A 15,619-nucleotide genomic window follows, 5' to 3' on the forward strand; every position below is an offset into this window, starting at 1 on the left:
CATCTTCAAATGGCATAAATATCTTCTTTTTCTCTTCCTGTCAAACTAGAGAAGATTAATTTTTAAAGTAAAATCTGTAAGGGGCATTTATGGAGAAAGCATGACTTTGCTCAGATTATTCTCCTAGGCAGGAGTTCCTCTAGGCAGCCTTGGTTTTGGTTTTCTAGTTTTCCAAATGTTGTAAGACATGAACTTCTATGTCAAAAAGCTTTAGAATAAGTTACTTTGAAAGTCTGGCAGAAACTTATATTTCACAGATACTATGTTACAGATAATGAAAATTAATAAATTCATTAAAAATAAAATAAGGATTAGAAAACTGTGCATATACTCTTTACGCCCACACATCAAATATGTTTCTTTCTGTATTTAGAAATGTATTTCTAAATATAGAAACGTCGGTGTTATCCTGGGTCGGATTTTTTGAATAAGTTCATGAAAGGTGACTTCAAGGTGATGCAGAAGCCTGTTGCTGAGCCAAAGATACCAGTTCAGCCCAGTGAGAGCTCTTTCCGGGAAATGCCCATGCCCGCGATTTCAAAGATTAGTTCCAGATTCCTCCACAATGCTTTCAATAAGGTAAACTATGTAAGGCTGTAAGTTTTGGCTGGTGCCTCACCTTTGGTCAGCAGCTCCTGTGCCACTAATGTCAACGACAGGTTTGCACAAAGAAGAAGGGCTGTAGCAGTTCAGCCTGCAGTAGATTAACATTATTTTCCCATCAGCTCTTTCCTATTGCCTTCAGCATCTCGTGCTGGGGAAGAAGGGAAGCAGGGTGAGAAAGTCTCAATGCCTGTGGATGAAGGAGGTTGGCCCTTACTCCTCAAGAAAAAATCTGACCCCAGAGGCATCATGTATCCTGGAGTTGTTCCCCAGCAGTTATGAATTGCCAGTGTCTCATACTGGAGACTCCAAAAGCCTCTATTGCTACAACACCTATCACCTATGCTTCAGTACATCACAAGTGATGGCTCTGTGGCCTGAAAAAATATGGAGAAAAAGAAACAGGAAAGAGGAACAAAAAGACACATCTCATCTCATATTGCACTTTTTTTCACTTTCCTCCTATTGCAACAAGTTTTTTCCTAAAGATCTGTTCTATTGATTAGGCTTTATCATAGCGCATGACAGCACCTATCCTGTGAGAGATGGCTAAACCTTTCTCCTCAAGTACTGAACCACTCAGGTCCAGCCTGTAACAACAGGATGCCAATGACCTGACCTGATGTTGCATCCTGTAAAGACATGCTTAAAGCTTTTTAAGCTTTCTTGATAAATTAGAAGTCATTATAATTGTTTTATAGCTAAATGCAAGTGGTTTAAATGCCCTAGGGCTTAATTTTATCTTACCGGCTAGAATTGTAACCTGCAGGTTTTCCAATACGTCTGGAAGCTCTTCAGAATTAATCCCGGGTCTCTTTCCTTCCATCCTGCTGTGTCTCCTGCTTCATGAAGGCTATTTGTCCAGGACTTATTTTCTAAGCCATTGTTTTTCCTCTTGCAATAGTGTATTGAAATGAAACTGCTTCACTATTTAATTCTGCTACTTCTCGGAGTAAGAGGTGGCCAGTATTTGAGTCTTGTTTCTCTGATAACCCTACTGAGCATTTGTTTAGGAAAGACGTGCCCTTCTATAAGTCCTGCTACCCTTGTTCCTTGACTTTTTATCTGCAGGCAGTTTCTCCGCCAGTATACATCCTCCTGGTGCCAGCCACATTCTTTGAGGAAAGGTTCTTTGATACCCGTCTGGTATCAAACCATCTCTGCGTGAGATGGTTCACAGGCCACTGACCAACATGCCAAGAACTCTTCTGTATCATGTGGCCATTCCTAATTCCCATGCTTGGTGGGCTTTGTCCATTCGCATGCATCATTTATGTCCAAAATTTAGTCAGATAATTTCAAGATTCACAACTAATTGCCATGTAGCTATAAATTCTGTCTTCAAAAAGAGGGACACCTGTAAAGATTTTGTGCACATATTACTCCCACGACTGGACCTAAGTTTATATACAAGGCAGCAGCAGAGTAATCTTACCATGCATGCTGTCAGCATATCACAAATCTGATAAGCAGAATATCTTTTAGCAAACTATTTAGTCAATATGTTAATAGCCAAGCGCTGCAAAGCATTCAGGTGAGTTTATGATGTGCATGCTGGAGGCAGACCAACTTCACCTCAAAAAGGGACATACAAACATCCATCAGCTGAGAATAGTTTTGCATTCCTATTGCAGTGGGCTGCAGTCAAACGGGGGAGCTATGAGCAATAGGGTCTGACACTCATTAGCAACACATCTGTGCTTTGGGGATTAACATTAATCCTGGCATTACACCTTCATTTAAAGCAGAGTTTCTGGAACAAGGGGCTGGTAAAAGTGAGCTCTGAATGTTTACGTACCGATGAAGGCTCCTAACTTCCAATGCAAACATAGCTTACAGCTGGGTGTCCTTACCCTACTGGAACTCATGAGACTAGGATTGCACCGAGGTTATCCTCAACTACATTATCCATAAATCAAATACTGTTCCACTGTAAAAAGGAATAAAAGCAAATCCTACACTATAAAAATTACAAATATTATGATAGCTAAATTTGAGTCAAAAGCTTATTTTGCAAAGCAAAATAGTTTGGGCAGTTGTCTTGAGCTCTCACTTTAACTTCTGGTTCCCCCTTCCGGGGCTGTCAGTCACGTCTGGATCCATGGTCTCAAGGAGATGAAGATGCCTGTTGCCACTTCTGTCACGGGTGTAAGTGACAGGAGAGTCTACAGAGCTGAGGAGGGTTTGGGGAGACAAAATGCACAACTGGCTTTTTACCATTAATTTACATAATTTATGTTTGGAAGTCAGCCTGGTCAAGATCTCTAGATGCCCTTCCCAATCCTTGGGAGAGAAGCAAAGCCTGGTAGTTACAGGCAGCTGTGCGGGGAGGGACGGGGGCACGGGCACGGACACAGACACACACAAATACAGGCTCGGCCAGGCTGTGGTAGATGTATCCACAACCTCTCAGCAGAAGCTGGTCCAGGAGTCAAAGCGGAGTGAGAAATGCTGCAGGTACAGTATGTCTCTGTACCACATCTCACTAGGGGAGGGGGAAAAAATGTCTGCCCTGTGCAGCTACAGGCTGTGTATTTTGGCCTCTCAAGGGAAGGGCAGTGGACTGGATGCAGTTTAATTTGTTTGTAAACTATCAGTTGTTAAGATGTCTACATGAGGCACCTGATGTAGGCCATCTCAGCATGTCCTTCAGCTCACCAAAGTGGCAAAGTTGTAAGAAAGTCAGGAGAAAGTTTAGGATACCCGCAAGGCGGGCACAGCACATGTGAAGCTGAGGTGTGCTTCTCGCTGCACAGGGATGTTGTGAGGAGGGAGCGGCGTGCCTCCTCCTCCAGGCCTGGCTCCACAAATGCAAATGTTCTGCAAATGCTCCTGTCATATCCTAGCCACATTTCTGACACCGTCCTTGACATACTCCCAGGGGCTGCAACAGCCCCTTTGCTGCAGAACAGAAAGCAAAATCTGGCATACTAAGCCAGGTCAGCAAAGGTTGCTTTCCACCCTCTTTCTGCTGACAGAGCGGTGGAAGAGCTGGGCTCCGGCCCTGCTGCTGCAAATGAAGAAAAGAGTGAAGGAATGTTAGTACCACATTTAGCTTTATTGAAATTGAACAAATACCTTTTTTTAATAAACCCTTTTACAGCAAGTGTAAAATTTTAATGTTTGATTCATCTTATGTTACAGGTTGTCATCTTCTGTGTAAGCAAAAATACCATCTTTTTTTTTTTTTCTTTTTTTCTACTTTAAAACATGTAGCAAGGATTTGAATAATGCAGATCCGGCACCAAAAGGTAACAGGTTCTGAAAATCACAGTACAGTTTTAAAATTCTTAGGTTAATTAATGATATTTAAAATGATAGCCACTTTGAGTAAAGATATAAATTAGAGGTCTGTAAACAAGTTGTGTTTACCTATAGAGCTATTGATTGCAGCTACAATGAGAGCAGTAATAGAAACTCAATGCTAAACTGAGCTACACCTTTAAGGAAACAAGTTCTTACTAAGTAGTGTGGTACAGGGTAGCACAATAGGTAAAATACAGTTTGGCACCTCAAGTTGCATGTAAAATCAGCAGAAATAAAATGAAGTAAGTGCACTGTCTTCCAACAAAAATAAACTGGGCAGTTTCACTGGTTTTGGAGTGTCAACTATCAAATAAATCACACGACACACAAGTTCAACCCCAAAATTACAACTCTAGTAAAGCAAGATAATATTAAAATGCACACCCACAAGGATAGTAAAGTATAAATCTTTTTTTTTTTTCTTTTTTTTTTTTTTTCCTCTCCCCTGTCAGTAGAAATAATTTACAACCCACAAAAGGACTCCTTGGTGAAACCACTAACTACAGACATGGTCATGGAATGTAGCTCAGTAGACTTGTTTCAAATAGAAAGGCAACATTATCCAGAAAAAGTTTGGTCCTTTTATAACTCACTGTACTGTAGCCACCGCAGTCTCTTGGTAGATGTTTTAGGAGAATTGTTCGTTTTCTGATTCTCTTTTGTTTTGAAAGATAATATCTTGGTGATAACATTGGGTAAAATTTGGCCCCATTTACAGATGTCTGATCAATGCTGAATCTGGAAGAACAACACTGAGAGTACATAGGGGGAACCTTCATTGACTCACGGCATATTTTTTCATGCAATCACTCTTCCTTCTATACCTCTTTTCCACTTTGTTCATTTTTTTCTTCAGTGTCCTTGGAGGGGGAAGAAACCCTTAGTCCAAATGACAGAAAGACATTTCACTGTTTATTTACATGTGGATCACTTTGGCTAAGAAGTCCTGGCAAACTGGAGTTGCCTATTTCTTGTGAATGTCCTCATGCCGTATAATTTTATATGTAATCCAGTAAAAGATGTTGAAAATGAGGAAGGCGAGTGGGAATGCAGCGCGTGATATTGTATCAATCCTTTTTGCACGGTCAACAAACTTCTTCTTGATAGAATCAGAATCCTTTGGTGGTGCCGGAGGTGGGTTGGGTGGAGTAGCCTTGACCGCTGTGCCATCTTTGACTTGGAGACAGTGACCCATGCCATAGCCACTGAAATTGAATCGACTCTCACGAGCAACTTCATCTTCCTGGGAGATAAAGAAGACAAATAAGAGACACGATCACCTGTCTGTTGAGCACACCATGTACTTGAGCAGTTGAGGTGCACCCCTCCAAAGCACTAAGCAAATTAGCTGGTTAAGCTACCATACAAAGTCCTGGTTTCAAAGGCAAGCAAGCAATTAAAACTCACATAAAAATACAGGGAAATTAGGTGACTGCCAGTGTTTGTGAATCAGAGCTTTAATTTCTCCAGCTATGACTAAATCAGTTGCCCTGAGCACAGGCTGTATCCCAACCCCATAGGGAAGAGATCTGACTCTGCAGGTTTCTCATCGGTCTCCTTGGGCTTGCTGTGGGGAGGAAACATGGTCATGTTGGTAGCAGGGAGTCTGCTCCGGCCAGGTTGAATTGAATGACCCAGAGATCCAGGGGCCCAAGCTCACGGCAATATGTCTCCATGGCTCAATCTAACCGCAGCCTTGCACCTCTGTCTCCAGTCTATGAAACAAAGACAGATCATGGTCCCTCCTTGCTCACAGGAGCGCTCTGACAATCAATACTTCAAAGTGCACTGGGCACTTGGATTTAGCGGTAACCAGGAGGTAGGTGCAATAGTGTGAGCTAATGCAGCACCATCTTGCAGAAATCCATTCTCTCTCTTGTCTGAGTGGGTAATATTTGTTTTTGGAGAGATGAGTAACTACCACGGAACTTTATCACCATAATAACTGTGTGATGAAAGGTTTGTGACTGTGAATTCTCACTGCCGTTTCTCCTGTCTGATAGCACAATAATACACAAGCTAACAGTTACCGGCAGCCCTCCATGAAGGATTCAAAACCATCAAACAAGCAGGTCTATTCTTTTTCATTCCAGCAGCGATGAATTGTAGGTCCAGCAGCTTGCCCTAATTAAAGACCTTCTTTTCGACTGACAAATACTTCATTGTTGACTTAAAATGACCGCTTCTAGGGCTCACAAGGAGCCTACTCCATCACAGGGAGTACTCCCTCATGTCTCTCACTAAACCACAGCCTTCTGATCTTAACAGAGAATCAGAGACTGCAAGAAAAAACATCATCACAGCAGCAAGATATTGAATAAGGAGTAAATTTGGTGAAGTTGGGGGTGGGGAGGGAGGATAATTTACACCTATCCAGGATGTAAATTACTGCTCCTTCACAGAAGCACTTCTTTCAGTAATTGCATTTTTCTCTCTCCCCAGTTCCAGCATTGGAATTTAATATGTCACCAGACTTGCTCTCCTTACCTTGGAGCTGACATGCAAACGTGAATAACCAGTAGTGTGATCCAAGGCTACCAAATGAGAAATAGTCACTCTGACTGTTTATGACATTAAGTGCTTATGGAAGGAGGATAGGCAGTAAACAGTGCTTTGGAGCCTCTGTCACTTCAGCCTGAGGACTATTCTACAGTGTACCCGTGAGCAGGTGGAAAATTGTGGTATTGCAAGGCTGTTTGATCACTTATCCAGGGTTTATATCCCTTTCATTTCAAAAGCTCACCATCATTAAGAAAGAGAAGCGTGGTCCTCTCCTTTTTCAATTTTATTTATTTACAGTTTTCAGTCCACCTGTGAAAATTCTGAAATTCTCCTTGTCCTAGTAATTATAAATATTTGAAGTATTTTAAAGACGAACCCACTGAGACCTAAGTTCTGGATAGTCTTGTAGACAAGGCTGCTCTTGCATGACTTAATAACACCACAAATTCTCCCAATAATACAGGGAGCTGCCTTCCTTGCAGCACTTTCCCTTTTACTGAGTTTGAAGGATAAAATTCATGCCCAGGACACGAGAGGTGATTAAAAAGGGTAACAGATTTTCACCAGCTGTGTTGCCATATGTACTTCATTCATTTTTTTAAAATTTAATTTCTGTTACTCGTGAGGGATCTATGGGAGGAAAGAAAATGTACTGAGCTCAACGCAGGACTTGGAGAGTCCCGACTTCCACTGTGCCCTGCTGGGTCACAGCTTTGTCACGTGGGGCTGAGCAATTCGTCTTCAATGTCGCAGCCCTGCTTTTGAGCTTATACTTTTGTAAGTCAAGTGGGAAGCCACCTGAGATTAGGGACAGGGATGTTTAAATCACATTCTTTCAAGCCTTCGGCACCCAACCTTTAGCTGTAAGGAATCACTCATTTCCCAATGGGATTTAGAGCCCTGCTTTTTCCCCCACAAACAGTTGGCTGTGCCACTTATTTCTCACAAAACCCAGAGGGAAGTGTGCCCAGTCCCCATGCTAGTTTTTTTATTTAGGACTGCAGTAGATGCTGATTTACCCTGGATACAGCATTCACCTGGGGTATGAGGAGCGCATGCTCGGTTTCCTTCTCTGCTTGAGCAGATTTGAATCTCCTTCTCCCCGATAAATCTGTGGATCGGTTTGTTACCTGTTGTCCCAACATGGAGCTCTTTGCTGATTGCAAAAACATGTGTGTTTATGTAGCTTTTTTTTACACTTTATCAGAAGAACTTTTTCCAAAGACTAAATAATTAATTAAGAGAATGGCTCTGTGTTTTTACCCTACCACTTGTTTCTATGTTTGATATTACACTCTTACAAAAACTTAGCACTAGAGACACCTAAGCTGCAGCTGTTGCGATCATCTAAGTGCCACACCATCTAAGCATCTAAGCAAGCAAAGCCACAGTCCTTGCAGCCCCACCTCTAGCGCTGGAGGTGCCGCAGCTCCATATCCACAACATCATTTTCAGTGGTAAAATCCCCCAGGAGCCAAAGGGGCTTTGCAGTCTGGCACCTGCCTGCCCCCTGAGCGCTGCCAGCATCTGCAGTCTTGCAGGCAAGGTCTGACCCCATCAGAGCTCTCCCACCTGACCAGACATCACCTGAAAGACCTCGGGGTGGGGAGGTCTCTGCCCTCTCCGATGAAGTTGGCCAATAGTGTTGAAAATTAACAATGAAACCCTGCAGAGATCGAGACCCACATGTCTGCGCTAGAAGGATACTTTTCCCATGAGACTGCAGTTGGGCGTGTGTCCTATTGGCCCCCTGAGCCCTTAAACCTGTTCCACCCAAAATGACACAGCAGGGACAGAAAGGCTTCCTCCCTGCTGCTGAAGGGAGCTGGGAGTCAGCCCAAGTGCTGGAACTTCATTGTCCACACTGCTTGTGGGTTAGCTCACTCTGGCGTGGACTATGCCAACGAGCTTTCTCTGAGGTGAACCTGCTCCACTGGGGACTAACCCTACGCAAGGTAGTCATGAGCCGTGTAGTGATAGCTGGCCTCAGGAACAATAAAATCCCCAATGTGATTTACTTTAGCAGTACAGATGTATTTAAAAAACTGTCTCTAAAACACCATAACCTTAGCAAAGCTACAATTTGACATTTCAGATGATCTTCCAACATTCTGTTACATATCAAGGATTTTAGGAAATAGTCACAGAGAAAGAAAACCAAATTTAGATCCTGTGACAAAAGGAACCCTTTTTTTTCATGTTTCAACGTGTGAGATGAAGAAGTGACCTCAAGTGCCTTCCTTAACATAGTGGATATGTCTTCCTTTAACCTAGATGCTTGATGATCTACTGGGCAACGTACCTAGGGTACCCTCTGAGGTGGTTGTAGAGTCACACTTCATTCTCAAGGTCATATTCAGTTCACACCGTCTGACATACCCTACCATGGAGACTCATCCAAAGAGAGTCTTCAATCTGTGCTGTTCACCAGCTTAGTCATTGGTAAAATAGTGCAAACGACTTTGCAAACATGTCTATCATTATTTTAATGAGATTACACATAAAACTTGCATTCATTTTAAACCAGACATTGTCTCACTTGCTTAAATCCCAGCCTATTTATGTTTTTACAGATTTTAAAACCAAAATCAGCAGCTGGAAGCCACTGGACATCCAGAATCCACTGCCACTGAAGTCATTGACTTTATCCTTCTAAAGGGATGTGAAGTTAGTCTTGCCTAATACATAGTCATAACTCAATCTGTCCTTGATAAAGACATGGGGAAAAGGGTCAAAGCTAGGATGAGAAACAGAAAAGAAATAAATAGCAAGATGAAAGTGTTCTTTTGCTGGTTTCCTCTCAGATGTTCACACTCCTGACTATTTTAGAAGAATTATACTTTGAAAACAAATTACGTTTCCTGAGATTTGGGCAAATGCTTTCTACAGACGCTTTTTCAACAACATAGGTTTATGTGTGTTATCTTATGGTGTCACACTGAACAGGCTTAGGTGTCGGCTATAAACAATTTTCATTAAACAAGAAATAATTTTTTTTCTCAATTTTTAATTTCCCTTTATGAATTTAATAATTTTCTGTGCTTTACAAAGTAATGAGATTAGATTCTCTTGACTTAGCTTTACAGTGGGCAACATGTAAATCAGGGGGTTATATTTCTGACATGGTTTTCTTTCTTCATCTTCCATCTTTCTAAAGCTTTTATGTCTACTCCATCAGGTCTAGAATGTAATTCATACCACCAACTTCACACCAAAGCAATGAGGAATGGGAAAAACACTTTAGAAGATCTACTGTACTCACTGCCTCGCATGCACAGCTTTCTGTACAGTGCATTCTGAAGTGCTTTGTCCTGACCACTTTTAAACGTTTATTGTCAGCATTGACTCAGTTTTAACAATGAGGAAAATGAGAGAGAAGCTGGCTTCAGACAGTGTATTTAATTTACTTTCTGATGTGATTTATTCGTTTAATTTTCCTACTCTTTTTCCAACATATGGTGGGCAAACGATTTAAAAGACTATCTGGTTTAATTATATTTCAAGGACATAGGAGATTAATTGTAGGTATAGGGTAGAGAACATCAGGGACATTTTCCTTTTGGCATTCATAAGCACAGAGTTAGAAAACCACAATAAATTCAGACTTGAATGCAAAATGGAATCAATAGGAATTAGACACCAAAATAGCTTTGGAGACTTCATTCCTAAATCATCTTTATGATTTTGAGACACCTCCCATCTCTCAGTACTTTACATAATTCATGGTGTGGTGTTGCAAAGAGAGTCATGCTCACATGGTTTCAGTTCTCAGGAGTCACTGAGCGTGTGGATGAAGGTAGTTCAGCTGAGAAGCCTGTTTGGACTTTCAAATCCTCTTTGGTACCCACAGAAGGCTCTTACAAAGCTAAATTGTCAGGAGATGAGAGGGAAGGTCCTTTCAAAGATTAACTGTTTAAAAGGCAGTAATGGAGTTTAGGATTAAAAGATCGATTTAATAACTGAGGGATTCGCTGGAGGGGATCCCCAAGAATCTGTGCGAGAACCAGTAACAAGGAAGAGATTTATAAATGAGCTGGGACAAAGGTTCCCAAGGGAAGGTATGCAGGTAAAACAGGCTATTCAAAGCGGACAAATCTAAGCCAGGCTTTCCAGAAGGATTTCTAAATGCTGAGTGGCTCAGTAACAAAATGGCAGTAAATGAAATACAGGACTGAGAAGTGCAAGATAAAGCACATTGTGAAAGATAACCCTAATTACACATAGACAGTAATGGGCTCAAAATTGGTTCTTTCCCAGGTGGGAGTTTGGGGAATTCCTATGTAGACAATTCTGACAACATTAGTCCTCTGCTAAGCAGCCGTCAGGCAATGGGCAAACGAAACAGAAAACATCATTCTGCCACTTTATCCATTCACAGTGTGATGAATTTTTGAACATGAGGAGCATTTCTGGTCACCCAAACTCAGTAAAGCAGAATTAGGTAAAGTACAAAGGGGAGCAGCAAGGATGATAAAAGACTTTTTCTGCATGAGGAGAAACAAAGTAGATGAGATCTCTTCAGCTTAGAAAAGCTGTGTTTGGGGGTGGATATCACAGAGGTCATAAAATCATGGTGCATGTTAATAAATGGAAGGAAAAGCAGTAGGTTATGGGTTTTTTTGTTGTGTGTTTTTTTTTGTTTTCCAAGGCACGAAATAGGATAAAACACAATGACACTATGAGGGAGAAGGGAAGAACTTATTTTTTAAAAGGAAGTTATCTTTCATTTACCAGTGTAAATCATTGTGTGAGAACATTTCAGAGGATGAAAACAGCACGATGGCACAGATTCATGTGCAGCCATTGAAAGTGCAACCTAGTTCATGCAGAAGTGTACCCTTGGTTGATTATTTTCAGAAGACAGAAAAATCCTTCTAGGTTTGTCTCACACAAACACAATTTAAACACAATTTGTCTCAATATCCATGCCAGACCACTGCTGGAGAAAGGATCCTGGAACAGAGGCCATTCCTTCTCTCCGAATATTTCACGTCCTATGGGAATTCAGGTATTCCACTTCTTGATAATATGCCGGGAGCTGGAGCTAATGTTGAAATGTCCTGCATTTCCACTAGTTTTTAGTACTTTGAGTGTCATTTTTTTCTCTTCACATAGTTCTGCCTTGAGGCTGAATCTTGCTGATGCAGGAAGAGATGACTCTTACACAGCAAACCTATGTGTCCCAGTTACTTAGACAGGAGGAAAAAGTGAGGTTGGAGCAAGCTCTAGTGGAATTTGGTAATAGAGAGTCACTAACAGACTTCTCTGATTTGTTCCACCCTGAAGAGCCCTGGATCTCAGTTCACCTACACCAGATGCCATTCCCACTCCTTAATCCAGGCTTCAGAGGAGCAGAAGGTGATGTAAAATTGTCAGTTTCTCACCTCAATCCTGCCCAAAGAATAGATCAAACAGGTCCCAGAATTTGGCCTAAGTATTGTTTTTTCTAAATATTCACCAAGGTGTTTCATCAAAAACATAAGCAGTCTCTGACCAATCCTAATGCTTGATGCTGCTCCATCAGAACCCACCATTCTGCGTGCAATAGTGGCGTTCACCCCTTTTCTACCTCTCTTATCACCGATTTTCCTGCTCACTGAGGTTTGTTTTTTCTCTCATTTGGACACTCAAGCCTTATAAAATCTAAGTAAAACAGACCTTGTATTATAAATAGCACCAACATTTTAATTTATAGAAGAGAAATTGGTCATTGTTGTCTTCAGTAAGGGTTTCCAATGGACAAATTTAAGTTTGTTTTAGAAAGCTGTGTTTAATAATGCCTCCTATCTCCAATAAACAGCAGAAGAATCTCCAAAACATGCATGATTTACTCATTCTGTAAGAACAGCAAGTGAACTATTGCTAATACAATAATGAAATGGTAGTTAATGTGGCTTTGCCCTCTTTGAGTAGGAATTGAACATTATCCAACTGAAAGAGTAACATAATTTAAACATATTGTGGAGAAAAAATATTTTCCTAGCTTGAAATATCTTTAAGGGGAATCTAAATTTTTCAAGAATTACTTTAATAATAAAGATTATATAGTCAGTAAGGGTGATCAGTTTGCTACCAAAAAAAAAAAGATTTTGCTTTTTCTTTAGTAAAGCAAGGCTTCCTTCTCTCAATTTTGCAAATGCAGTTAATGTAAATTTCTTATTCAACTTCATGTTTTATAGATAATATAATTAATATTTTAATTTTGGGGGAGAGAGGGAGAACCAGATGAACTGCTGTTTTGCACAGCATCGTAAATGTTACAATACAGTTATAGCTCCTAAATAACAGATCTATTCCAGACACAGTGTCTTGGTTTCCCTTTGTTTTAAATGAAAGTAATGCCTTAAAATATCTGTGAGAGTCCTATAGACATCATCTGCCTGGATATTAAATCCTCTCAGGACAGTGAAGTCTGGAGACTTGGCTGCTCTTGGATAACTCTTCTGCCAGTCTCTCTCTGATGAAAGCAGAGGTTGGCCAGTTTATCAGTGGGAACGGCATATTAGTTCTGTTTTACGTCAGACAAATGCAAGTTAATGACCTAGATTCGAAGGATAATCTGCTCTGACCAAAAATCTGTCAGATATAGGGCAACTAATTTCTGTCATGCTGTCTGCATGCAAGGCTGAGCAAACTGCAAAGCTAGTCTTTAAATACGTGACTATTTCAGCTAGAACGTGGAATAGCAGTTAACGGGCACATCAAAGCAAAATAATGTAAAGCAAGACTATATTTGCTAAAATTTTAGAACCTCAAAATCCTAAAACACCGAGGGAAACGTACCTAAAATTCACCTTTCCCGTTTTCTCTTGCTCTCTGCAAAACACCTGCCCCAGGAAGGAAGAGACGGGGCACAAGCAGACTCTCTCACCTGCCTCCTGTTCACAACGTTCAAGCCCCAGCCTCAGGACTTCAGCACTCTCCTGCCCTGAAACCTGCTGCAGGGCCAACGCCGCCTGGCAAGTCCCGTCCTGGGAGAAGGGCGCACGCTGTCCCGGCTGTGTGACAGGCTTGGGGGACCTGCCACCGCAGCACGTGGGGGCGGCTGAGCTCACAGCCCCCAGTCGCGGACGGTGACATCTGAGCGCCCGCCCCCCCCGGATTTTTCCCATCTCTGATGCTTTTCTCCAAGAAGATTTAAATATTTGGGGGAAGATAGTTTTTATTGCACCTTTGGGAAATTTCTCACTGGTCTCTGCCTCACCTGTGATCATCTTAGATCACATTATTAGAGCACCCTGTGCCCTGACCATGGCATCTCAGAGTACCTCATTTGTTAAACAGTCAAAATTGAAAAAAAAAAAAAAAAAAGAAAAAAGAGTATATGTGTGTACAGGGCCCATAAAAAGCACCCATGTTTTGGTTCACGCAGATTACCTGCTAGAACAATGTATTGCTGGGGATTTTTTCAGGCTCGTGTTTTGATTCCCTCAGCTCCACCAGTTTTCGGGGCCGATCTGCAGCCCAGCCCACGGCAGGCCAGGGGCAGTGGACGCAGTCCTCCCTACCAGGGCCAGGGCTGGGGACGAAGCGCTGGGACCTGTGGCATCCATGCCCCTCGCTGGGCACTGGCTGCCTCCCGCTCGGTGCGTGGAAGGGGAAAAGGAAGGAGAAGGGGAAGGGGAAAGAGAAGGGGAAGGAGAAAAGGAAGAGGAAGGGTAAGGAAGAGGCTTTTTTCCTCTCTGTCGGTGGATTCTCCCCTTCAAGCCATTTGCTACAACGAACACCCAGAACAAACCCCAACAAATGCAGAGGGAGATTACCAGAGCTTTCTCAGACAGACTTCATGCATTTAATTTATGCAAATACTGCACAAAACAAATTAAATATTGCAAATTATATTAATAATTTAAATTCTGTAGCTAAAAATAGTCAAGAATATCTGAATAATCTTAAACTGTTCACATGCAAATTTTATAAGTTTTGTGTGGGTTCTTTTTTTCCTGAGGAGACAAGCCAACAGATAAATAAACGCCTTCCTTTTCCAATTATCAGTTCTTAATACCAGACTTCCAATAAATAATGTTTTGGGGTCGGTTTTCTTTTCTTATCTTTTATTACACAAATCATCCTTTCTGGTTTTGCATATCATTTAGTTCTTGTTGTTAGCCAAGATCTCAATCTGGATTTCTCTAGCTGTTTTTACACAGCTCTGAAGCGTGATTGGGTTAAACAAAGTATTTGCCAGCTGTCTGCACTTCAAACTTGTTTCTAAAATTAAATTGTTGCATCTGAGAAACATCTTGACCATTTGAATGTATTAGAAATTTACTACACAAATAGACTTCTGTATTTTCATTTCGATTTGCTTCTATGAGGGTTGCTCTATAAAACTCTGATATTATTTATTCACAGCAAAATAAATATTCATCATGAGGTAAAAATCAATGGCACTCAATGCTATAGCAACTTGATAGTGCAATCTTTACACAGAATTGTTGCGGTTTTTTTCTCATCTGGTAAGTAATAAATCCAGAAATCCTACAAGGTCGTTGGAAGTATGCATACAACGGAAATGAAATAAGATTTCATTTAAAATGGGTTTGATAGGTTTTCTTTTACTGTATTACACACACACACATAAATATACACACTCACACAGTCTGTATGCACCCACACATATAGATATGTGTACATACATGTACATGTGGGCATTTACTTAATTTAGTCATCTAATGCCTTTTGTATTCCCTAAAGGCATTTGTTGGTGAGAAGTCCACCTAGTGACAATTGTTGTATTCCAGCTTAAGCTTAGGAGCTCTCTCTAGAGCATTTATCAAACTGCAAACTCCATTTTGAATAACTTCTCAAAATGCTAACTTTTCTGCTAGCTTTTCCCCTTCAGATGGGAATGAGGTTCTGAAGAGCAGGGATACAGAACAAATGAGCAAGGGTCATTAAACCTTCCCAATCCTCTCTGTCCACAAGCAGGCTCTGTGGTGGGGTGCTGGCAACTCTCCAGGAGACCATCTGCCCAGGCCAGTAGCTAAGCAACAGATCGCCTGGTGATGGACTTTTATTACTTGGCAAAACTGATTAAAGGATAACCTGAAACAGTAGATTTAATAGTATATAAGAAAAGTCAGTACTGAAAGGTTCAGGCAGATGAAACGCGGAAGCACAGCTACAGCAGTGGAAGAGGTATTCTTGGGAAAGGATCCCAGATGCTCATCTGAACTCAAGTTTTGCTCAGGAATATCAAGGAAAA

At 41.3% G+C, this 15,619-nt stretch overlaps 1 protein-coding gene across 1 annotated transcript in view; it reads right to left on the reverse strand.

Annotated features, from left to right (window-relative positions):
• Positions 1-4,873: 4,873 nt before the first annotated feature.
• The window catches only part of LOC104080380 (glycine receptor subunit alpha-2-like), a 32,151-nt gene continuing 21,405 nt past the window's right edge, over positions 4,874-15,619 (reverse strand). Inside the window, exon 3 of the mRNA XM_009582755.1 lies at positions 4,874-5,152. Within this exon, the coding sequence (XP_009581050.1) occupies positions 4,874-5,152 (279 nt within the window). The remainder of the gene's footprint in view (positions 5,153-15,619) is intronic.

This window comes from Fulmarus glacialis, unplaced genomic scaffold (genome assembly GCF_000690835.1).
Source record: "Fulmarus glacialis isolate BGI_N327 unplaced genomic scaffold, ASM69083v1 scaffold7298, whole genome shotgun sequence".
NCBI lineage: Eukaryota > Metazoa > Chordata > Aves > Procellariiformes > Procellariidae > Fulmarus > Fulmarus glacialis.